This window comes from Vicugna pacos, chromosome 1 (assembly GCF_048564905.1).
Source record: "Vicugna pacos chromosome 1, VicPac4, whole genome shotgun sequence".
Classification (NCBI taxonomy): Eukaryota; Metazoa; Chordata; class Mammalia; order Artiodactyla; family Camelidae; genus Vicugna; species Vicugna pacos.
Window position 1 is genome coordinate 39,960,767 of NC_132987.1, and position 25,636 is coordinate 39,986,402.

The 25,636-nt window shown below is 38.6% G+C and overlaps 1 protein-coding gene across 1 annotated transcript in view; it reads right to left on the reverse strand.

Moving 5' to 3' along the window:
• The window catches only part of WDR49 (WD repeat domain 49), a 121,185-nt gene extending 95,988 nt beyond the window's left edge, over positions 1-25,197 (reverse strand). Inside the window, exons 1-2 of the mRNA XM_072970751.1 lie at positions 24,615-25,197; positions 393-833 (exon numbers count right to left, since the gene is read on the reverse strand). Coding sequence (XP_072826852.1) covers positions 393-833; positions 24,615-24,782 — 609 coding nt within the window. The 5' untranslated portion in view covers positions 24,783-25,197. The remainder of the gene's footprint in view (positions 1-392; positions 834-24,614) is intronic.
• Between the last annotated feature and the right edge of the window lie 439 nt (positions 25,198-25,636).

The window sequence follows — 25,636 nt, forward strand, 5'->3', positions numbered from 1 at the left end:
GTCAAAATCAGATAAGCAGTTTCCTGAAATTGCTTTGAGCCATGCCATCCACTGATATAGCTTCTCAGCTCTGCATATAGATCCATGACTCTGCTAAAAATCTATGGAGTCATAAAGGTCTTATCAGCTAGTCCTGCAGCATGGCCACATTTGGGACAGAGCCAAGAATCTGAGTTGCTATCAGCCTTGTCATTTAAAGGCACACAACATAACAGCTTGGGGAATAGACTAACTCACTTGGCTTTACTTGCATTCCGTCCAGGTCAGATGAGAGGTACAGAAGACTAATGCAGCTCTCTGTCACAGCTAGTGTTATGCTTGCTATTGATCAGAGCCCTGTCCCTTCATTTCCCCCCTTTTACAAGCCATACATTTATTTATAAAGATTGTACCTTGTTTACATTTTCCAGAGAAACCATGCTTGTCACCCACAGGTGTTTAAGCTTGGTGGCATCAGAAGTAATGGGAAGCGTTTCTTGCAGCTTTAAATTCTCTCCCCAGATTCCTAATAAACCTTCCTTACTGACAGTCAGATAACGGCTTGAACTTCTTAAGAAAATTACTTTTTGAATGATGTCTTTGTGTTTCACTGGGAGGAACTCAAGGTCTTTCCACTGTGGAGCCACAGTTGCTTTTGCTTGTTCATCTTTCTCATAGAGGGCTAACAGCATAAATGAAGTCAGCTTGTCCCAATTAATGAAGCCATCCTGGGCCACATCCACTTTATCAAAGAGCTCTCCATATGCTTCCTTTGTGCTCCAACCAACAACCTCTGTCATCCTCTGCATAAATTCTTCCCTGGACATACAAATGGTTTGACATGGCTCTGCGGGCTAGAAACAGGAATAAAAACAAGACAACAGTGAAAGCATCCTAAGTACCAGAGCATTGTGCTCCCCCAAAGGTGGATCTAATCAGCATTTCTTCCAAGATGCAAAGAAAAATATCTTCTACTTTATGACAGTGCTATACTTAAGTGAGTTTGGGCTGAGCAGCAAATAATTGACAGGCCCACAAGCTGACATCCTCAATTACAAATGTCCTTATAATTAGCAGAGGGAGGTAGGAGAGTCACAGGTTTGATATGATGATGGATGCAGAGGTCAGAGTGATGCTGAGCTATGAACCAAGGAATGCAGGTGGCCTTTAGATGCTGGAAAAGGCAAGGAAACAGATTATCCCCTAGAACCTCCAGAAGGAAGACAACCCTGACAACACCTTGATGTTAGCCCTGCAAAACCCATTTTGGAATTCTGAGTTGTACAACTATAAAATAATAAATTTGTGAGTTTTAAGCTACTAAGTTTGTGGTAATTTGTTATCACGTCAGTAAGAGGCAAATGTAGTGGTTTAGAGAAAATGGGTGAATCCCTGAAGAGAGTATAGGACAGCCAGTAAAATTTTATCACAGTGAAACTTTAATCCAAGGGCAAGGAGTCCCCTCTATGAAGACACCATTACAAAAACAGTGAAACTTTATAAGCTGATTTTTGTTATTCACGGTAGTTTTGTTCTATAAAGTCTCTACAAACACAAAATTAGCAGATACTGAAGCATTGCTCCTATGGGAAATCCAGGGTTTGGTTTCTGTGAGCCTCTGGTCACAGTATTTTCATCAACAGACCAATTCATAGTTTTGTTTTATGTCTGATCCCATTGAAGACATTTTATATATATTGTTAATTCATTAACATTGAATTCATGGCCAACAGCGCTATAACTCATGACTGACTGAAACTTATCCAACACACGTATTTTCTCCATAAGGCACATTACAGCTTTCTTGCACTTAGGAACACTAGACAAAACTTTACCACTACACTTTGGGGCCCTTTTTAAACAGTGAAATCACCAACAAAAAGCACAAAATGCAAAAACCTGAACTAAGTAGAGCACAAATAGGACACTTGTTTACAGTACAAGAGTTAGAATAAGAAGACAGGTGTCACCATGTTTGAGTTCAGCATGGAACAGACACGCTGGAAGATGGCAACTTTTTACAACTGTATACATGTCTGTGAATGACCACGAAGGTGTCCTGAGTATTGATTTAGGGGTCACAAATAAATTTTAGCAAGCAGGCAAATTCACAAATGCAGAATCTGTGAATGATGAGAATCATCTGTATTTCAAATAAGTACATAAGTTAATAGGCTGTTCAGTTTGGTGTCCTTCATAATGAGAGAATCTCTTTCCTCAGAGCCAAAGAGTCAGAACTGACAGTAAGCACTAGGAAGCAGCATATTATAGAGCAGGTCCAACAACTGTAAGTTTAATCCTGGTTCCACCAGAAATTGTGGGAAGTACTGGCAAGTTACTTCACTGTTAAAGCTTAATTTTCCCATCTGTAAAGTGGTTATAGCAAAATATCAACCTCAAGAAAATTATTATGAAGGTTAACTGACATATCAATAGATGCAGAAAAAGCATTTGACAGAATTCAACACTCATTCATGATAAAGACTCTCAGTAAACTAAAAATGGAAAGAAACTTCCTCAACTTGATAAAGACTATCTAACAAAAACATACAGCTAACAATATACTTAATGGTAAGAAATCTGAAGCATTCCTACTAAGACCAGGTACAAGGCAAGGATATCTTCCTCTCACCATTGCTTCTCAACATTGTACTCAAAGATCTACTCCATGCAATAAGACAAGAAAAGCAAATAAAAGTATAAAGATTGTGAAGAAAGAAATAAAACTGTCTTTGTTATCAGATGACATGATCATCTACTAGAAAATCTGAAGAAATCAACAAAAAACTCCTGAAATTAATAAGCAATTATAGCAAGACTGCAGGATACAAGATTAATATAAAAAAGTCAACTGCTTTCCTATAACCAGCAATGAACAAGTCAAACTTGGTATTAAAACCACAATACCACCTTACATCAGCATCCTCAAAAATGAAACACATATAAATCTAACAAAAATGTGTATAATATTTATATGAGGAAAACTAAAAGCTCCTATCAACAAAATCAATAACTGGAGTGATATTCCACATTCATAGATAGGAAGACTCAATATTGGCAAGATCTCAGTTCTTCCCAAGATGATCTATAGAGTCCATGAAATCCCAATAAAAATCTCAGCAAGTTATTTTGTGGATATTGACAAACTGATTCTAACTTTATAGAGAGAGGCCAAAGATGAGATAGCACAATATTGAAGGACAAAAACAAAGTTGGAGAAGTGACTCTATCTAACTTTAAGACTTATTATATTATTATAAGACTACAGTAACCCACACAGTGTGGTATTGGCATAAGAATATACAATTAGATCAGTAAAACAGAATAGAGAGCCCCGAAATAGACCCATATAAATATAGTCAACTGATTTGTAACAAAGGACCAAAGGCAATGCAATGAAGAAAAGATAAGATTTTCAACAAATGGTGCTGAAATAACTGGACATCACATAGCAAAAAATGTATCTAGACACAGACTTTATACCCTTCACAAAGATTAACTCAAAATAGATCACAAACCTAAATGTAAGATATAAAACTATAAAGCTCCTAGAAGATAACATAGAAGCAAACCTAAGTGACCTAGATTTTGGTGATGACTTTTTAGATGCAACACCAAAGGCACCACCCATGAAAGACAGAATTCATTATGTGAATTTCATTAAAATGTAAAACCTGCTCATGAAAAACAATGTCAAGAGAACTGGAAGACAAGCCATAGACAGGAAAATATTTTCAAAAGGCACATCTGATAAAAAATTAATCCAAAATATACAAAGAATTTCTTAAAGTTCAACAAAAAGAAAACAAACAAATTAAAAATGGATCAAAGACCTTAATGGATACCTCACTAAAGAAGATATGCAGATGGTAAGTAAGCATATGAAAAGATGCTCCACATCATATATCATCAGGGAAGTACAAATGAAAACAACAATGAGATATCACTACATATCTATTAGAATGGTCAAAAGCGGGAACACTGACAACAGTATATGCTGGCAAGGTTGTAGAGCAACAGAAATTCTCATACATTGCTGGTGGGAATGTAAATTCAATTTGAAAGAGAATTTAGCGGTTTCCTACAAAATTGAACATACTCTTACCATATGTAGATCCAGCAATCACACTCCTTAGCACTTACCCAAAGGATTAGAAAACTTATATCCACAGGAAACCCTGCACACCGATCTTTATAGCAGCTTTTATTCATAACTGCCGATGCTTGGAAACAACCAAGATGTCCTTCATAAGTGAATGGATAAATAAACCACAGCACATCCACAGAGCAGAATATTATTCAGTGCTAAAAAGAAATGAGCTATTGAGCCATGAAAAGAAATGGAGGAAACTTAAATGCATACTACTAACGGAAAGAAGCCAATCTGAAAAGGTTACATGCTATATGATTCCAACTACATGACATTCTGGAAAAGGCTAAATTATGTAGAAAGTGAAAAGGTCAATAGTTGCCAGGGATTAGAGAAGTGGGGGACGATTAATAGGTAGAACATAGGGAATTTTCAGGGCAGTGAAACTACTCTGAATGCTACCATAATGATGGATACATATCATTATACATTTGCCTAAACCCATAGAAGCACCAAGAGTGAACCCTAATGTAAACTGTGGACTTTGGGCGATTTTGATGTGTCAAAGTAGATTTATGAACTGTAACAAATGTACTACGCTGATGGGGGATGCGGATAATCGGGGAGGGTATGCATGGGTCAGGGTGGGGAGAACATGAGGAATCTCTGTACCTTCCCCTTTATTTTGTTGTGAACCTAAAACTGCTCTAAAAATATAATCTTAATGAAGGAAAAAAAAAGACTGAGATATCACTTGTGCAAGAACTAAGTAAGCAATCAAGCATTCAACAGAAGTTAGTTTAATTAAATTACCTTTCTGAGAAACAATTGGTATCTAACCCTTTGAACTACTCAGAGGTCCATCATTCTTATCTTTGTTAAATTATTTTCAGTCTAAATAGTTTAGATAGATGGAAAATTTTCAGTGACCCAGATTTTAAGAGTACAGAAAGAAATTTGATCTTAAAAAACACTCCATCTGAGCCAAAACTGCAAACTGTTTCTGAAAGCTAAGTCAACGTTGATCTTTTATTTTAAACTATTACATAATGACATCAATCAACCTCTCCAATCTATGTCATTATCCCTTTAACAAAAAACACTTTAAAGCTGAATCTTAAAGTATTTTCTTCCTATGAGTTTTGTAATTTATTTTTATTTCTACGAATGAAAAACTGTTCTGACTGACAACACCAAGACAACTTCTTTTTTTCTATCCTAGTATATGGAATTGCAAATAGACCATAAACAAAGAAGAAAACAAATTTTCTTCCCCAAGGTAACATACACAATCAACTTCATAATTTTCTGCACATTGATAATGCCACTATGCACTAGGGGAAGATTTGAGAAATGCTTCCAATTTATGAAATGTGACAGAGAAACGCAATTGTATGATATACTTGACAATTCTATTACTGATTGTTCACTCATTAGCTTTTTGTGTTTTCAATTTGAAAATAAAACCATGGTTTTGCCATATCTTCCGTTTTAATTTAGGAATTTGCTTTTACTTAAAAAATTCTAACTTGTTCAAGAAGCATTATGCATTGATTGATGTGTGGCTTATGTTTATTAATTCTATTATATGCCAGCTTTAATACATTTCTTAAATGTACCATTAAGGTATGTAAATTTTTTATTCAAGCTTAAAATTGTAAATGCATTGACTTTTACCACACAATTCATTCTCATTTTATCAGTGGCTCCCATTAAGATTCCAGGACTAGAATTCATCTGTTCATTCCAGTATATTGTACATATCACAGCCGTGGTAGGGAGACTGTGAGATTGCAGACTTGGAGCTCTAAGCTTCAGCCTCAGTTGCTGCACCTCTAAATAGGGACAATAATAACTAACTCTTACAGGTGCTATCAGGTTTACTTGCTAATTTAATGTATATCTACCATATGGTGTCATTTAATGTGAGTACAGTAATTTATAATCAATAAACATTAACTGGCTACTAAAGGGCTTAACGAATAAAAGGACTATAAATGGAGTCATCATGCCAGCAAGACTCTTCCCTGAAGATTAAGCGAAATTTGTTTGTTGATGTGTGTGTGTATGTGTGTGTGTAAGGCTCTGGAAGTGTACACAATTACTAATTCCAGTAAATCAGTCCTTCCTATCAGAGGTGGCCAGTTGCTAACTAGTTGGTTCTAAAAGTGATTCGACTGGGTCAGAAGACTGTGTCCACTAACAGTGTTGTGTGAAGCCTTCCGTTTCCATGACCACTGCTGTCACAGGGACAGACGATGGCTGCTGCCTTAGTATGAAACAGCAACTGCACACACTGTTTCAGCTGTCCTTTCTCAAAGGCACAAATAGAACACTGTCCTAAGTGAGCCCAGGGAAAGAAAAGTTAACCTGTTTTCAGAAACCAAGACTATTTCACACAAACAAGTATGACATTTCATCACCGTGAGTAATTACAGCTTCTGTCTTATCTTGAGCCATTTGTACTGAGCTCTGTGGATTTTAGGTGAGCCGGAAGTTTCCATCCTGAACTTGGCAAAAGATAACTCCATAGAAAGAAAGAAGAAAATCCTTCATTCTAAAAATGAGTTTGCATATACCATGATTTGGTTGTAAACTATATTAGATTCAGCATTAAGTGGCAAAATAATTTATCTTTCAGCCATATTTTAAGATATATATTTAGTTATGCATGCATATATGCATATGCATATATATTTAAATTAGTACTAATTCAGTTAGCATCTGGGTTTTATGCCTGCATTTGCCATGACCACAGGCCAGTCAGAATCTCCCCAGGGTTTGAATGAGGGTTCAGTAAGATAATCTGTATATAAGGCCCTCTTTACATTAAACAATTTTATTCAAACATTATTTATTCCTGTTGAAGACACATTCACATCAAGTTAAATTCACAAGCATATGTTTAGTATAGCTAGGGAAATATTAAGAATTTAGGAAATTGGATTTCATTATAAAACATAGGGCACAAAATAATTAATTCTCAGTCCCTTCAATTGAAAATTTAATTAGTATGGCTTTAATAAAATGTTCTTCCCACAGACAGTTTGTTCCAATTTGAATGTAGGCCTTCCAAATAAAAACTACCTAATAGTGTTTTCAAGTATACCCTTTTACTCCTATTAGTCACGATTCTCTGTCCAGTCTCTTTGAGATAAAAAGTACCCCTGTGTCTACTAGAACTTCTCTTTTAATAAAAGTGAAGCATGGACGATCCATTAGAAAACATATTCTCATTCAGCCTTTACTAAGATAATATTAATAAATTTATCTTGCTATGTCTATGTAACTATTGAGTGAGAAAATAACCAGCTATTGCCTTCAACTGTTCTTGCAAGAAATGTACCCAGAATGTCTGGTTGATTTTCTTAGCAAGCACAACTTTAGACCTTTAGAAAATCTTCCTGTCTTCCTGAATCTTTTTCAAAGAATATTTTAAAAATCATTTCCTTTTGCCTAGAAAGCATTTTCTGCAGCTACAGTCAGTTCTTTGTGACCCATCTTTTATTTTTAAAGAAAAAAAAAAGCATGAAGTCTGTAAAATTCCCTTCAGCTTTTGAGCTTTGTTAAAAATTGGATTTCACTGTAACTTATATAAAACCTGAGCACTAAATCGAAGTGTAAACTTCCAAAAGTATACCCTTTTTAAGAAAACTGACAGCCCTTTTTTCATCAAGAAGAGATGCTTTCAATTAGCAACATGTGAGTGTGCCAACACAGTTTAAAAATCATTTATTTTTACATGAAAAAATTCATGTTTAGCATAGAAAAAACAAAATATAGATAAGCCAAAATTAAAATCCTCATAATGGCATCAGCTTATCAGATTTTTTCCTAGACAGGAATAGAAATACTGTGTGTTATTTACCAAATGGTGTCATGATTTCCTTATCTTTGTGTCCTGCCTTTTCCACTTTACATCAACCATGAAGCTTTGCCTTGCACAATATATATTGATCCAGATCATCATATTAATGGCCACACCGTCTTCTATGGAGAAGGCATACAATGTATTAAAAATTTCAGTTGTTCCCAGTGCTTTACCCTTTCATATCAGCAACCCTGCAACAAACATTTCTGCACATATATCTTTGGCTTAGCCGTCCAGTTATTTCCTGAGGGAAATTCCCTAGAAGCAGAATTGCTAAGGCAAAGAATTTGCACATTCTTGAAGTTTTTGATGTATTTTGCCAGATCTTCCTCCGAAAGACTGAACACATTGACACTTCCATTAACAAAGTATGAGACCGCCTATATCCAAGACCCGCACCAAGCTGGGGTCTTCACACTCCTCTTAAGAGTCATCAACCAGTTTCTAAAAAACACTTCCAGGAAGCCTGAACATTTACATACTTGCTGGCAAAACAGAGCAAACATTCCCAAAGCAAGCACTCAATTCTTTCAAAATCTGCCAGCTCTTAGAAATGTTATTTATGTGTGTTTTTCCAGAACTCTTTCCTGTAGCAATATTTCATCATGAAATGAGGAAAGGAAATTTTTCTTCTAACTCTGTACGAAACAGGGATTTGCCCAAGACTAGAATACAAGTCCCACTTTGAAACAATGGAAAGAGCATAATCCAACTTGGTCAGACACCTGGGTATTTTCTCCTTTGTCAAAGCTCATAGTAGGTTAACATGTCTCTGATCCAAGTTTCACTGCCCTTACCCGTTAGTGAATATTTACTTTCAGATTCTGAAAATCAAATGGTGAGGTGTGAGCCACTTAGAGAAATATTTCCATCCACCCATCCATCCACTGATCTATTTATTAATATATATTGAGCATGTACACCATACAAGGTAGCATGAGGAAGATTCTTTTATTCATTCATTCAACAAATACTTCTTAAGTGCCTGATCTGTGCCAAACACTATTCTAAGCACTTAGCACCAGCTCTGAATAAGATAGTGGAGGTCTATGCTCTTCAAATGCTTACACTGCAGTAGGGAGCCCAAGGATGCTGATCACGACAGATGACATGTGGCTCTAGGTTACCAGAAGTAAAAAGATCACAAAAAAATCACACTATTATTTTTCCTAATTTCAAACTGAATTTAGCATTTAAGCATGTCAAAAACATTCCATGAACTGAAATCTTGCACAGACCAGAAACCCTCTTTAGTCTGAAAACTTTTTCACCACCTGCCCCGACCCTTGGGATAATTAGAATTTTGCACTGCTTCCTTTTCTCTATATAAAAAATAGCTTCTAATAGGATCTCAGAATCTTATTTTCCCAAGAACTTTCTAGTTTTATTAAGCACTTCACCAAAAATAATATTTCTTCTGTCAAATATTCAGCATGCTTTTGGGGTAATGTTCTGTGACAGCTGAATGAGGATACACTATCAAAATGCACCCTTTGCCCAGTTTCTATAATTAAATTTAAAATTAACATGCTGCTTCCTCATGCTTCATTCTGTTGCACTTGCCTCAATTTCCCTTGGTTCTAAAATGCATTGGTTATGAATATGTATTAAAGTTTGCTGTCAAAGCCTGTGAACATCTTCTGGAGCAGAAGATGAGATGTGTTATTTCAAAACAGATGCATCAGTTTATATCATCCCCTGCAATTTTCACCTACCAATGAACATTCATAGGAGACTGAACAGCAGAACAGAAGGGACTCATCTGACAGCCAAAGTTCATAATGCTCTTTTCTCTCACTTCAGTGGATTTTAGTTGGTTTCAATTTTCACTGATACTATGATACCAATGATTCAAAAGCTCACCAGTCTGAATGGAGTTAAAATTTTGTGACTAGCAAAGACACAGGCCTCGAAACCCCTGTACTGAACTTGAAATGGTTTGGAACTAAAAGCTCCCGAACCAAAAATTCAACAGTTAGTTTTCCTACCCACCTGGTAAATTAGAGGTGAATTGCAGCTGCAAGATTAAAAAAAAAATCTATAAATCTATCTTTCTCTTTTAAATAAAAATCATAATTTCTGGGATATGTAATTGTCTATATCATTTTCCTCTAAGTCTATGGAAGTCTTTAATTTTCTGCTTTAGACCTTAATGATGTTTATCACTATCGTCTGTTTGCCTAGGCTTAGAAACCTCAGGGGTGAGCCTGACCATTGCAACCAAGAGACAACTGAACTTCACTGATCTTTATTTGGAAATATCCTTACAACAGAATAAATATATATTGTTTTTAAAAAACAATTGCAGTCTCTTCATTGGAAACTGTAGATGGAGTCAAAACATTGCATGCATCCATGAATTTCACGCATGTTAGAGCTGGAAGGAAGTTTAAAAAATCTATACCAAACCCTTCATTTATTTTTATTTTTTTTTTAATTTTTCTACAGTTTTAAAGGTTACACTTCATTTGCAGTTATTACAGAATATTGGCTATATTCCCCATGTTGTGCAATACATCCTTGTAGCCTGTCCTACACCCGATAGTTTGTACCTCCCACTCCCCCACTCCTAATTTACCCTCCACTCCCTCAACTGGTAACCACTAGTTTGTTCTCTGTGTCTGTAAGTCTGCTTCTTTTTTTGTTCTATTTACTAGTTTGTTGTATTTTGGGGGTTCCACATACAACTGTTATCATACGGAATTTGTCTTTCTCTGTCTGATTTATTTCACTTAGCATAATGCCCTCCAAGTCCATCCATGTTGCTGCAAATGGTAAAATTTTCTTCTTTTTTATGGCTGAGTAGTATTTCATTGTATATATATATACCACATCTTCCTTATCCATTCATCTATTGATGGACACTTAGTTTGCTTCCATATGTTGGCAATTGTAAATAGTGCTGCTATGAACTTTGGGTTCTTTTTGAATTAGTGGTTCTAGGTTTTTTTGTTTGTTTGTTTGTTTTTCAGATATATATCCAGGAGTAGAATTGCTGGGGCATACAGTAGTTCTATTTTTAGTTTTTTAAGAAACCTCCATACAGTTTTCCACAGGGGCTACATCAATTTACATTCCCATCAACAGGGTACAAGGTAAACCCTTCATTTAAAAACAAGAACCTGAAGCCCAGTGAGTTAAAAAGACTTCTCTGAGGTCACATAACTCACTGTTGACAGAAATAGCCCTAAAACCAAGGATTTCCAATTCCTAACCATTTTCATCATTCCACAAACATGCTGATTTCAGGAAAACCCAATTCTCTCTAGGGTAACTCATTCATCAACAAACTAGAAAAATATGAGGTTGGAATACGCACACCCAAATGGTCTTATGGAATTTTGATAAAAGCTATTTACTTAGAGCCCTAAAGCTTTCTGATAATACACATAAACTTTATGTAGGAACTCTGAATCAATAAGTAAGCAGGAAATGACTAAAAAGTCACAAAGATTCCAACCCAGGTTCTAGGGGGAATTTTTTTCAACCAAATTATCAGCTCCTTCCTAGTCTCATAACTTTCTCAGACCAGAAAGCCCACACTTCAATCAATCTCTGATCATTTTACTCACTCCTTTGAGTATGGCCAGAGATCATTTCACCCTTTCATCCCAAGTGTCAAGTGAAACAATAGCCCTGGAAAAGCATTTTCTCCATGCCTACACCCAGGCTGCTGAACACTGATGGACAAATATCAGAGAAATGGACAGAATGGTGCCATCATAATAAAACACATGGTTGCCAGCCTCAAAAGGTCCCTCCCACACTGCAAGGAATTCCATGTTTCCTCGCTGAATTCTTAACTCTCAACTCTCATTCTTCAGCCATCTACTTCATAATTTCCCTGTCCGTTTCTAATAGAGACATTTGACTTCCGATCCACAGAAATAAAGAAGGAAAAGGAGGAGGAGGAAGACGTCAGCCATACAGGAACTTCCTCGTTCCTTTGCACACACGCAGAGATTGATCTGCGTCTGCAGCCACTTCCCTCCTTCCTGTGACAACAGAAATTCTCCTGTTTCCTGGCTATGTCCTTTCCCACCCCCTCAGAGAATCTCTTCTATCATCATTCTCTTGCTCCCTATGGAGTCCTTTTCATCAGCATTTCAACAGAATCAAAGCACATGAATTGCTAAAAATCTTCCCTTGACACTACCATCTGCTTTTGGCTACTGCCCCATCCTCCTTTCAGAGAGCCATCTTGAAGGAATCATGTTCACACACTGTCTCAATTTTCTCTCCTCCAACTTACTCAACCTTTGCAAGCCAACTTCTTCCCTTTCCGCTCTACTGAAGCTGCATTACCAAGATCAAAAGCCTGTAGCTAACTCTTTCAGTGGTTTCTTTCTTTCCAGTTCTAAAGTGGAATACGTACCAGGTTAATATTTGATGCCAAAATATCTTTGGTTGAGAAAATTTCTTAGGATTCCCATTTAGCTGGAAAGTGAAATCTGAGGCACATGAAAGCCATCAATCAAGAAGAGAAGAATTTGGCACTTGTTTTCGTTTAATTAAACAGACAGGAAGAGAATAGTGTCAGAAAGAGGAGGTGGACAGGATGGGAGACAACAAGACGGCAGAGGATGGCAATAAAGGGCCATTGGGAAAATCCCATAGGCAACATAGCTAAAGTGACTTGATATATAAACATATGTTAGCATCTCATGGGCCTCCTTCCACGTGGCTTCAAGCCACCAGGACACAGCTCCTCGACATATGGACATACCTTTAATCTTCTCCTCAGCTCTTCTGCTGAAGAATTTGCCCTTCATGACAAGCTGCTTTCGGAGTTCTTCCTTCTCCAGAACTTTGCAAGAGTCTAATTATACCACATCAATGATGGAAGAAGCTCCAGTCTTATTTTTGGCAGCATGTACCAATGTCTGTTCATTGACCAAAGTCCATAGTTGATCAAGGTTGATGGTTGGGCAGAAGCTCTGCCAGAAAGCAAGGAAGTGAGAAGAGATTGGTGGAAACATGTAAAAAGGATGAGAGCCAGCCTGAAGGGGGCCACACTGGCTAAATTTGGGGCAATTTCAGTATTAAAAAGAAAAATCAAAGTAATAATGCATTGAACAGTATAAATGAATCCATGGGTCTGTAGTAACACCCAAGATACAGAGAGAGAGAAAGAGAGAGAGAGAATGGGAGGAAGAGAAAAAAGGGAGTGAGAAAGAAGAAGCGTTTTTCTTACAGAGGAACGCTGCACTGAGAATAGATAAAGATCAATAGAATTTAAAAGTCACCATTTTCCAAGCACAAATGTATTCATTGTTTCAAGCAAAGATCATCAATTAATGCTCAAACTAATGGGTGAAAGTTGTTGACAAATACTCCAACACAACATCGAAGCACCCACAGGTGCCTTTACTAAGTAGACCTCTAGTGGACCCACTTCAATTTAAAGGATTCAACTTACAGCATCAACAATAACAGGAAAAATTCACATGCTGTGCCTCTGATGTCATTCAAGAGGTGGATGTAACATCTCTTATGTGGTAGCCTTGCCAAAAATGGGGACCTAAATCTAAGAGTGAAGAATCAATAAGAAAATCCAGGTTCTGAGATGTTCTAGACATCTGACATGACTCTTCAAAAATGGCCATGTCATGATAGGTAAGAAAACATAGGAGAATTCTTCTTGATTAGGGGAAACTAAAAAGACATGTCAACTAAAGGAAGCATGTGAGTCTGGAAGGGAGCTGTAAAAAAAAAAAAAAACATGGAAGACATTACCAGGACAAATAAGGATATTTTAATATACATCTTTTTTTAATATAGACCTTTTTTATTAGGTAATATATGAAGTTAAATTTCCTGGGTAAGGAAATTTCATTATGGTAATTTAGAAGAATTTTTTGTTCCTAGGAGATATATTTTGAGCTAATTGGGGTAAACTATCATCGTGTCTGTGTTCACTTTTAAATGATTGAGGTACAACCACGTGATCTGAATCTTTGTGTCCCCCCAAAATTCACATGTCGAAATCTTAATGCCCAACATGATAGTAATAGGAGGTGGGGCCCCTGGGAGGTAATAAGGTTATGAAGATGGAGCCCTCAAGGATGGAATTAGTGCTCTTATAAAAGAGACCTCAGGGAGCTCCGTAGCCCCTTCCACCTTGTGAAGACACAACAAGAAGTCTGCAGTCTGGAAGAGGGCCCCCACCCAACCACGCTGGCACCCTGATCTGACTCCCAGCCTCCAGAACTGTGAGAAATAAATTCCTGTTGTTTACAAACTACACAGTCTGTGATATTTCGTTATGCCTGAAAGGACTCAGACACAATATATACATCTCCACATTGTGTGTATATACACACATATATACACATATATATGGAGAGAGAGAGAGAAAATAAATGTAGCAAAACATTAACATTTGTTAAATCTGGATGGAGGGTATATAGATGTTCACTATACTCATCTTTCCACTTTTATTATTTCTAGGTTTGATATTTTTCAAAATAAAGAGTTCAAGGAGAAGAAAATACTCGTTCCTCTTCCTGTATTCCGCAACTCAACGTATGTAACTGCCTTAATAACCCGAACTGACCAACAAGTTCTGTGCATCACAGCTCCGAATCTCTCCACCAAGCTCTTCTGCACAGGCCGCCCGTTGTACCAGCCTTCTAAGTGCCCCGCACCTCCCTTCTGCTCCTCTCCCACCTCCACCCCCAAATCACTTTCCAAAAATACAGCCTTAGTGATTATTTCCAAAGTGCCACTCCCATCATGTCACTCCCATGATTAAAAACATGTCAGTGGCTCCCTGCAGTCCCCAAAATGTCTGTCTCTTTAACGCGGTTCCCTAGGGCCCTCCTCATGACTCTGGTTGGGTGCTCCAGCCTCATCTTTTACTCTTTTCCCCTTTGCAGATGAGTTTTCTGACTCTTTCAAACGGATGCCTGAAAGCACCACACTACTTCTGCTCAACTGAACTTTGAACTTCATAACCTCTTTCTAAAAATCTACTCCTCCAACCCCCATTTACCTGCCTGAGTGATGCTCTTCCATCAGGTGGCAGCCTGAATGTTACTTCCTCCAGGAAGCCTTCCTGGAGCCCCTCTCCAATGTGAGCTATGTGTTCCCCCCCGCATGGCTCACTCTTCAGAGAACTAAGTGATTATAGAGTAACTCCAAGTTTACTTGTCAATATAGCCCTCAGTTGAGGGGAGGTCTGGATCTCAGTGATTTTTAATTTCCACAGGGTAAACATTCAATAAATATCTGTTGTAAGAATCAGTAAATGAATAAACATATTATTAATATTCTTTTCTATATTGTAGAAGAGGCATTCACCTGTTTTACCAATAATGGCAAGTTTGGGGACAGGGTCAGACAAGTGAACAATGGTCGAGTTATAGAAAAATACTGTGTAAAATCATGTTGGACAGTTAGAAATAAGTTTGGGTAAAGTTTAGAGTTGTTCACTAAGAGAGAAGAGATCAAAATGGGTATCACACCACTTTGGGTGATGTTCTGGTTCTGCCAACAACTCAGACGGACCTGGACAGATCTCTTCTTTTGAATTTTTGTTTCCTCACCTGTCAAATAAAGGCAGTAAAATAGCTCTCTATAGTCTCTCTCAATGCTAAAGCTCAGTGAAAGGAAGTTGATGGAGAAAACCACTTAACAGAAAGACAAAGTATCTATAAATGGTGCTGCTTCTCAATTCAGCGTCGTTAAACCATACATTTAGAAAACAGTAGCACCGAGTCTTGAGGTGATTGGGATATCCTGATGTTTTAATAAAATTTACCTTCACGTTGAACTGTGGTATAGGGAAGGAGCCCACAAAGTCATCTGCCATACTTTGCCCTGCTACAAGCGCAGTTCTGTTTTCCCATAATTGAGACCTTGACACGCACACAAATATGCGTATTTTTCATTTTAGACCATGATCATGCACTGTTCCACAGTTTTCCTTTTTTCACTGAACAGTAAATCTTGGCAGTTTTATGTCTTCCTTATTCTTTTTAATAGCTGAGTAGAAGGAGTATGCCATAATTTATTTACCCATTCATTTATTGATGAATATTTGGGCTGCTTTAAATACTCCATTTTAATTGTCAGTATTACAATGAGTATTTTCACACATGTGTTTTTCTGCACTTGCCATGATTTATTTAGGGCAGCTTGTAGAATTGGAATTGCTGGTTCAAAACCTATACACTTGGTACGTTTTACATGTTACAGTTGACGTATTCCAGAAAACCGCCTCCCAAAAAAGCTTTGACGGTTTACAATCTTATAATAGTGCCCATTTCCCCTTCTCTTTGCCAACCATAGTAAGTACTATTGATCTTTTTAATCTTTGCTGATGAATGAAGAAGGATGTCTTCTTTGATGAGAGTTTCGAATCCAATTCCTGATGAGTCTGAGTATCTTTTCACACGACTGGGAGCTATTTACGTGGCGCTCTTCCTTGAATGCACCACATATAATATATTAAATAAATCAAATGTAAAATAAAGCTATATGTGATATATGTGCATCTATGGTTAGAAATGAATGAAAAATATGCTGGATGGATGCAGCATTACAAATAGTCACTCAGGGTGGCGCAGTCGCTGGGGCTGGACCATCGTAAGAGGGGAATTTCATGCGAAACTTCGATTTTTTACAATGAAAGTAACGCATTCCTTCTAACTTTTTTTAATGATAAAAGGACTGTCAAATAAATAAGAATCATTAAAATCAATGAAACTGTGTACAACTGGCTACACCCTCTTTTTCCGTTTGTTTGCTTCTCCTCTTTCTACTCCCAGGAAATCACCCTGCTTCTTTATTTACTGTATCAACTCAGTTGTTTCTCCGTCCCCTTGAAGGATTTCCCCACGATCCTGTCTTGGACCCTCTGCTCCCTCCTCCAGATGTTGTCATTGCACCCATGGCCTCCACCCTCCGGGATCTCGCACTGGCTTCTCTCCGACAGCCTCATCCTCCTACTTGGCTCGAATGGTACTTAATCAGAGCTTCTTTAATTAGGGCAAGGAAAGGAACAGACAGGAGCTATGAGGAGAGAAAATGGGAACATGATAAGGTGCTTCAGCCTGGTTGCTGAAAGAAAGGCTTTCTTATAGTGGTATTTAAACACGAAGTATGAGTAGGAGTTAGCTGGAGACTGAGGGGAGGGAAGCAGGAATAGTCCAATCTGAGGCAGCAGCATTTGATAAAACAGGAACGCTGTTAAAGCATTCGTCACTAAAATATGACCAGCATGAACAATTTGGGTAATGTTCCAGTGTCAGATAAGTTTGTGAGTGACTTGTTGGAACCATAATCGACTGGATAACTGTGGGAAGAAGAGAGGGGGTTGAAGCGGGAGGTAAGAATTCCCTTGAAAGAAATGGATGTTCCCATTCTTTGCAGCCCTGAGGAAGGAAAGTGGAGAAGTAGGTCTTACATTAAAGCCAAGGAAAAATATTTTCTGGGGCCAATAATCAGTCTGGCCTCCAAGCTCTAAGAAATGAGCAATCTGGTATATTTCCAGGGGGACTGAGGGGCGACAAGTAGCCCCTTGGCCATATAAATGTGGCCAGAAGTGGACTAAATTAGTCAGATATCATGAGAAAGGGCTGAAACAGCATTGTCCAATAGGACTTTCTGTGATGAAGAAAATGGTCTATAATCTTCACTATCCAGTGTGGTAGCTATTAGCCACCTGTGCCTACTGAATACTTTAAATGTGGCTGGTGCTTGTGAGGAACTGCATTTTTTATTTTATTAAATTCTAATTTTATTTCATTTTAACTTAAATAGCCACATGTGGCTCATGGCCGCCATACTGGATAGACTGGAGCAAGACCAATGTGCCAACCTGGGCTCAGACGCGTTGAGAAAATTAGGGAGGGAGAACGTGGGAGATGATGGAATAGAGGAAAACAGTATTCCTGAAAGTCCTCAGCAGAGAGTGCAGGTGCCCAGAGAATATAGATGTAATAAGAGTCTCATCTGAAATCTGATAGTGAGACACACTGAGGGAAGAAAAGATGGGAGGGGCTTGGGCCTGAGCAAGCCTGAGGCGGAGCTTCAGGGAAAGGTCAGAAAGCCCCAGGGGACAATTCAGAGGGCGCCTATTTCTAGCAACAGAGTTGGTGGGGTCTGGTCTCATCATTGGGTGTGCTACACGTGCTAACACAAGACAAATGTGAAATCAAAATTGCACAAATTATAGTTCTTCAGCTGTCTGTTTTCTTCATTTTTCTTTTTTAATTTTCAGGAAATTTGAAAAGGTAGGCTGTGCCCTTGGCCTCAAGTTCTGGCTAAGCTGATACACTTCAAATGAATAGCTGTAAGACCTGTTCTGAAAGCACAAAGAGAAATTCAAAAAGGCGTGAAGCTGCTAGAATTTGTCACAAAATTGAGCACAAAGGTAGCAGTGTTTGAGGAAGACCGATTTTTCACGCATGTTGACTTCAACTTCACATGCTTGTGTTCTGGTGATGCCATCATCTGCTAACCTCACTCATGAATTCTAGCAACTCCAACAAAACCACCAAAGAACTCCTCTGTCGTTTCCAATGGGAACCGTTGCAGTGCTATTAGATTTGTTGTCACATTATTACCTTAATGCTGAGGAGGGGGACCTGCTGGGTTCACTGCCTTTCTGCTGCCATCAAAAATAGGGTTTTTTAGATTTCACTAAGGGAGTTGGGGTGAAAAATGCTCTGACCTGCTGCCTTTGTTCAGCAGGTGATGAACTGACTGAGGTTGTTGAATGCATTCTGCACTATGGAATAGAGTTATAGATTAAGTTTTTCCGGTTTACCTTCTCACAAGCCTCCACTGAGAAGCCGTTAGAAAGGAAAAAAATAATGATTAAAAAATAGCAATAGGTTTTTCTTATCTTTCCCTATTATTCTTTTGCCCTTTCCTGCATTGATTTTATTATAGGAGTTGTTGACTATCTGCTGATTATGCATTAATTCTAAGTTACCAAGGCACAGTGCCTGTGTGCTATTAACTTGACATGCCGTTTTGTTAATGAAGTCCTTATCCTATGGGATTCCTGGTCCTTAGAGCAAATCCCAAAGGGAGGCTGCCTGATGGCCAGAGGGAGCCACACCATACGGTGGGCTGGAAAGCTGACAATCTACCCTGGAGCCCTGGCTGTGCTCCATGGGATAATTCAATTAAATATCCTTGAGCTTCATTCTCTTTATGTGTAAATGGGAAATATAAATGTCCGTGCATTTCAGGCTGGTGAAAGGATCAAACAACATGATACCTACAGAAGTGCTTTATAAAATCTTACCATGATTCAAAGATATTAAATTTTTACTCATCATTTTTACCTCCACTGATTTCCATAAAGAGCTTTTGTTCAGTTACCACAGAAGGTACATTGGCAGTTGGAGCATTAAAGCAAAGATAAAAGAACAAGAGTCGTCTAATGAAAACAGAAGATAATTGTTCCAGAAAAATCTATGTTAAGAATAGTTGTATGAATTGAACACTAAATTTAGCTTTGAACTTCCTGGCAGGAAAGGCAAAACACAAAACACCATTAGGCACATGACTTTTCTTAATCTACAAATTCAAGCACTCTGGTTTGTTAGGAGAAATGGAAGTTCTCTTCTCATTAAACTCTAAGGATCATAGATGGATTGTTTTCTGGGCACACACCTTCCTCCACTTTATAGTTGCCCCTGCAGTTGGGATGTGAGGCTGGCTCACAAAACCCTTGCCCAGTCTCCTTCATGGGCTTCCCTCTGCGACTAGCTTAACATATGGCCAGCGTGGCAGATGGAAGGTGCCAGGTACCAGAATTCCTACTTGGAGCTGCCCACTAATTAGAAATATCTGCTTTCTATTTCATAAAAGCAAGAAAGAAACTTCTATCATGAATATGCTATTCTATATTTTACATAGTTTGCACACTCTATAAAAAGAAAGATTTTTGAATTTTGAACTTTATCAGATACCACCATATACAGAGATTTTAACTATCTGTTTTACTTTAAAAACATTTTTTAATGAACTTTATGGACTGTCTCATATTTTGTCAGAAACAAGCAAAATCTAACAGTTCTGAGGAAAGGAAATGAAACAAAGATGGGTGATTTTATTTATGCATTTGAGATGGTGATGTCTGGGGGAGAAAAGGAAAAAGCAAGAGATAAGAATAGTTCTGGTACAAGAGACATGTTCAGGAAGTCCTGTCCACTTGGGTAACTTAACAGGGAAGATACAATGTGCAATGAGAAGGCGGGTCCCTGATGAACTGGAGGTCCCTGACAGCTTAGAAGGAAGGATAAACAATGGTAAGGTGGGAAAGGGCTGAGTTGGACTGTCTGTACTCCCGTCGAGTCCAGCCTGCCTGGCAGGGCATCAGAACCCCCAGCTCTGTCCTGTTGTTACAAGGAAGCATTGTTCACAGACCCTGCTGTAGAACCCGTCTACAGGAATCTTGAGAATTATATAAAGACAATCAAGCATGAAGATACCATAAATTCTGTGGATCTAATCATTTATTACAGCTCAAGCATAATTTTCAGACCTGTAGACTACCTCCCGAACGTCTCTGGCCTTTTGAGATGAAGTCAGCACAAGCGCATTGTGCTTAGATTCCATTCACCCCCAAGACGGGTTGGTTCTGAGAACCCTCCCGGAACCTCTCTGGGGACTTCTGGTAGGATTTTTACCATGCCTTTCTCACACTGAACTGCTCTGGCCCTTCCTACTTTAAGCACAAATAGTTCACCTTCTACACGTGGGTTGGGAGGTTTCATTCGTAGCTATTTAAACTAGAGATTTAGCAGGGCTTAGGCAAACCGCAGCTTGGAGTAGACAGGGTAGGGCCAGGCCTTGGCTCTGGGCCCACAACCAGGGCCAGAAAGGACATGCCAGGAGGTGACACTGCAACCAAGCAGGACCCTGTGGGGCCTTCCCAGGACAGACCTCCCTCCCCCATATCCTCTGCTTTAGCTCCTCTCTGAAGTACTTAGATAATAGTATCTGATGTACATTTCCTGAGTTGTTTTACAGATATGAAAACCCAACCAGATAGAAGAAATTAACTACTTGATGATCATGAGCACACAGCCCCCAGACCTACTAGCACCTAAGAATTGATAATGTTAATCCCTGTGACTCCCCTGTTATCATGCCATTAGCCAATCAGAGAATTGTGCAGGAGCTGATCACATAGCCTGCCACCCCTTCCCTCACCTGGCCTTTGAAAATGCTTTCCTGAAACCCATTGGAGAGTTTGGATGTTTTGAGCGCTGGATGCTCTGGACTTCTTGCTTGGCGCCCTGCAATTTCCTTCTGCACAACCTGGTGTCAGTAGATTGACTTTACTGAGTGCAGACGAGTGGACTCAAGTTTGGCTTGGCAACAATACAGACACAGTTGCTAAACAGGGGCAGGTCAGGACCCAATCCAGTGAGGCCAGCAGTGCAGACAAACTATAGACCCAGGCCAAATAGACAGCAAGGCTTCCAGGATCAGAGAGTAGACTGTCCTGACAGAAAGCAGTCAACAACGGAGAATTCAAGGAAAGAAATATTCAGGAACCTATGTAGCCACAATCTTGGAAGAAAGTCAGTATATACTGAGTCTCAACGGGGCTTTTCCAAAATTCCATTTCCCTTGGACCATAATTTTACTTCTTGAGATTCCTATATAATCAGCAAATCACAGCCATCCTTCCTTACACAGTAACTGGCTTTTGAAGTATCTAAGAAAACTCAAAATATGTTTGACATTAAAATAATATGAATATCCAGAGACTGTATCATTTCTCTGAGCCTTCTAAGTGCTATAGGAAAGTTTGAGTAACAAGCATTTTACAATTCTATGAATAATACCCATCTCATTCCCTTCAGGCTGATATATGGCTTTTTGGACACATCACTTAAAAGCAAAAGAAATCCAGAAGTTACTCCTCTAGGACTTCTATCGAGATAACTTCTTTGTTCTAAAGAAGAGGATCAAGACATCAGTTAAAATCTTTATCATGCTAATAAAATACGAAATAAGAGACAGAAAGACGATGTTTTTGTGCTCTTCTTGTGAATTTGTGTCTTTGCCACTCATTGCTTCCGCTTCCTACTCCAACTAAAAGGAACGTAGAAGCATAGTTGTGCAATTCAAAGCTTGTTTTTTAGGGACATCTATGAGTTAAAGTTAAGAGAATGTTAAAAGCTACATGGTTCAGCCTCTATTCACTGACTATATAATACCCATGTTAACTGAGTACGTTTTCTGTGTCAAGTACTCCTCAAAGTGCTTTCCAGATAATATCTCATTAATCCTCACAACAACCCTATTATCCTCATGATAGAAATACAGGAAACTGAGCCCCAGAGAGATGGAGTGATTTGCACAGTCACACTGTTCAGTAGCAAAATCGGCATTTAAATCCTAGAAGTCTGACCCCTGACTTTTAAACACTAAGTGATTCTGACTTATTTATATCATTATACAGTAAACGTAAGTATTCTAGCTTTATTCCTAAATGTTACTACTAAGATTTATATGGCATGTAATCTCATTTGGAAATATATGTGAAACATTCACTACACAACTCAAAGATTCAACTTCCAATTTTTTAATTAAGCATTGCTACTGCCATTTAAGGACATGGACTTTACCTAATACCTGACAACCACTTCAGCCCCAAGTAAACAATCTGGGTACAGAAAACAAAATAAAAGGTAAAAGGATCAACTGCCAGAATCTTGGCATTCCAAGAGCACGTCCTTAGGGATTGGACAACAGATCCTTGCCTTTAGAGTTTTGTGTCGCAGGACAGCCACAAGGGCAATTTTCCCTTTTATAGCAATTACACCTGTGACCTGTGGGCCCAACACTCATGACAGACAGTCTGGACTCCATTGAAATCATCCAGTGCCTCATTCTTCTCTAGGTATCCATGCTGTGTGTGGAAACTGTGTTGTCTCAAGGGCCTAACTTTTATTCTTGGTAGTACATTTGCCGTTGGATCATCCCACTCTGTGTCTGTTGAGTGTGTTAAAAATGGATGGATTTCCTTCTGTCTTGAAATATGCTTGCGCGGCTCAGTTTCTTTTTTAAAAACTGTCATCAGATTCTCTAGCTTTGTGCAAGCTCAGACTAGCAATGGCTTCTCCCCTTTGGTCCATCAGTAGTACCTGCTTTTCCAACTGGTTAATTTCAAAATAAGTGATCCAGCTTTTGCAACATTTAAAGTAAAAAATACATATATCTTGAGATAGAATTGTCCGGTTTCACTTGGGTTCAATCCGGAAAATTAGTAATTTGAAAAGGACATCCATCCCCAACCTTCTGTAGCAGTTTCACTGAATCAGCTTTACAATGTCAGCTCTCCTAATAAGCCCTAGCATTCAAATTCTTTGTGTTCTTAGCACCAGAACAAAACTGCCACATTTCTGTTCATTCCAGAGTCAAAGCTGTCATAATCTGCTGTTGCGTTTTTCTGAATGTCCTCAAGCTGTCAAAATGTTTGCTATGTCTATCAAAATATGCCAGATTCATCTGGGGCATTGGACATGAGCAGCACGAACATCTAGCAGACTAACAGGGTTGGGTAAACTCAAAATATATGGAGACTAAAAGGAGAAAAGTACAGGGCAGTGCAGGTCTCTGCTACTAAATAGGATAGATTCTATTACAAAGAAATGATTGATACTGTTGGGACATTAATTCATCAACACAGGTAGCATTTAACTTATTCTACAAAACAAGGGTATAGTAGAGTTTCTCAGTGGTTAGTAACTCTTTTTTGGATAGGAAAAGATTAAAATTTGTGCCAGTTAGAAGCCAATCTAACGGTTAGATTTCATCACACATTATTAACTTCAAGGTGATACTCCAAAATATTGTATGTCTGTTTCAAACGAATATGACATTCCCAAGCATCCCCGGAGGACACTCGGAAGCCCTGAGGTCATAATTTAGCAAGTGTAATGAAGTAGAAAGGATGGGGGCTCATGTCTACCTAAGTTCCACAGCATGGAAGATCACTTCCTCCTCTCAGCATAAGAAGCTAGAGATCATTTTGACGTATGTTGTTCATTAGCGTAGCTGCACAACTCCAAATTAAGACAGAGAGTAGGAAACCATTTATAGTTAAAATTCCTAGGATTTATTTTATATGTAGAATTAAAATAAGACTTTTACATTTTGTTTCTATTGGTATTGCTCCAATATTTTCAAAAGGAGTGGGGATGCTGGTCCCTCACACGGAACCACAATCAGCTCTGAAAGCAGCCGTGTCACTAGGGGTGAGGCAGGAGGGCCTGTCTGCACACTGGAGGTGCACATTTGCACTTGAAGCGTGCTCCTTCCATGTGACGTGCGAGGGCAGTTACCACTGGGAGTCACCCTAGAGATCTGGCTTTCTCCTCTCACGACTGTAACTTTCTGTTTTCCAAAACCATGTTGATCGCTAAGAAAAATCTTGTCCAAAAATTCGTCTTCCTTCCTTGATGGTCATGATATTCCACAGCAGGAATTTCATACTAAATAATATCATTTGTCTCAAAGAACAAAGAGATAAAGTTACTCTGGTGTTAAACCCAAGTCTGACCAGTTCTTTTCAATTCTCTGTTTTAGCCATTAAATGTTTTTTTTGTGTTTTTAATTGAGGAAATGTCTTTCTGTTTCATCCCGGTCTCCTTCATGAACAGTGCAAACTCTCCCATAAATAAGATTAACACCTACCTGGAAGGCCCGCTGTATTTGGACAAAGTCGCCCACGCTGAGTTGGTTTTCAAGGAGGGCTGTGCCGATGTCTTCCTCTGCAGGCGCGCCTTCTGAAGTTCTCTCCCAGCCCTTCAGTCCAGGCTGGGACCTGCGATTGAATCCCTGGGTAGCATTCTGGCAACTCATAATGGCTTCACCTCTTTTCAGCAGCCTTCAACTCTCTCTACAAGTTTCTTTATTTTTTCTTTTCCTTCAACAAGTGCCTTTGAAAAGAAACAACTTAGCAATAGAATTCCAAAATAAAAGTACATTTCAAGGCACTCAATTAAGAGGTCAAATGTTCAAGCCTCCCCTCTCCCCCAAACGTAGGGAATGAAAGCTCTCAACACCCACACTTTCTTAATTCCAGTTTATTTTCAAAATCCACAGTCAAATTGTTTTAAAACACCCCTTCCTTATACGCTGTTTAACCTGGCTTGATTTAAAAAACGTATGAAAGTTTCCCCTGTGTTTATAGCAACTGACACAGAGCGCAAGGTCTAATACTCATTCTAAATACATTAGGAAAGCAGTTTCTCAAAATCTCTTTGACTAACCTTGCTTCTATTCACATGTTGTGGTTTTAAACTCCACTTTCTTGTCTGGAGGCGTGAGTTAGGTGACACAGCTGCTAGGTTTCCATCCCAGTGAAGTGCTGGCCAGTGAAGGCCACCTTCCCTGCAACGCGGGCTTGTTTGTTCCATCAGCCCACTGCCTCTGTATGCCTCCTGGCAACCAACAAAAAGCCAACAGAAACTTTTCCTTTTCCTCCTCCCCTTGACCTCCCAGCTAATGACTGACCTCAGGGTTTGAATATATAATGTAAATGGTGAGTTTTTTAAAAAGGACTGTTCAGCCCACTAACTCATTTTTTTTAAACTTCGTCACTGTATTGTTTAAAGATAACTTTTATAAATATATTTTCTATGAAGCATGTTATGTATTATGAAGCAAGATGATTAGTCAAAGAGAGCGATAAATTTAGGAATTTCATGTTTTCC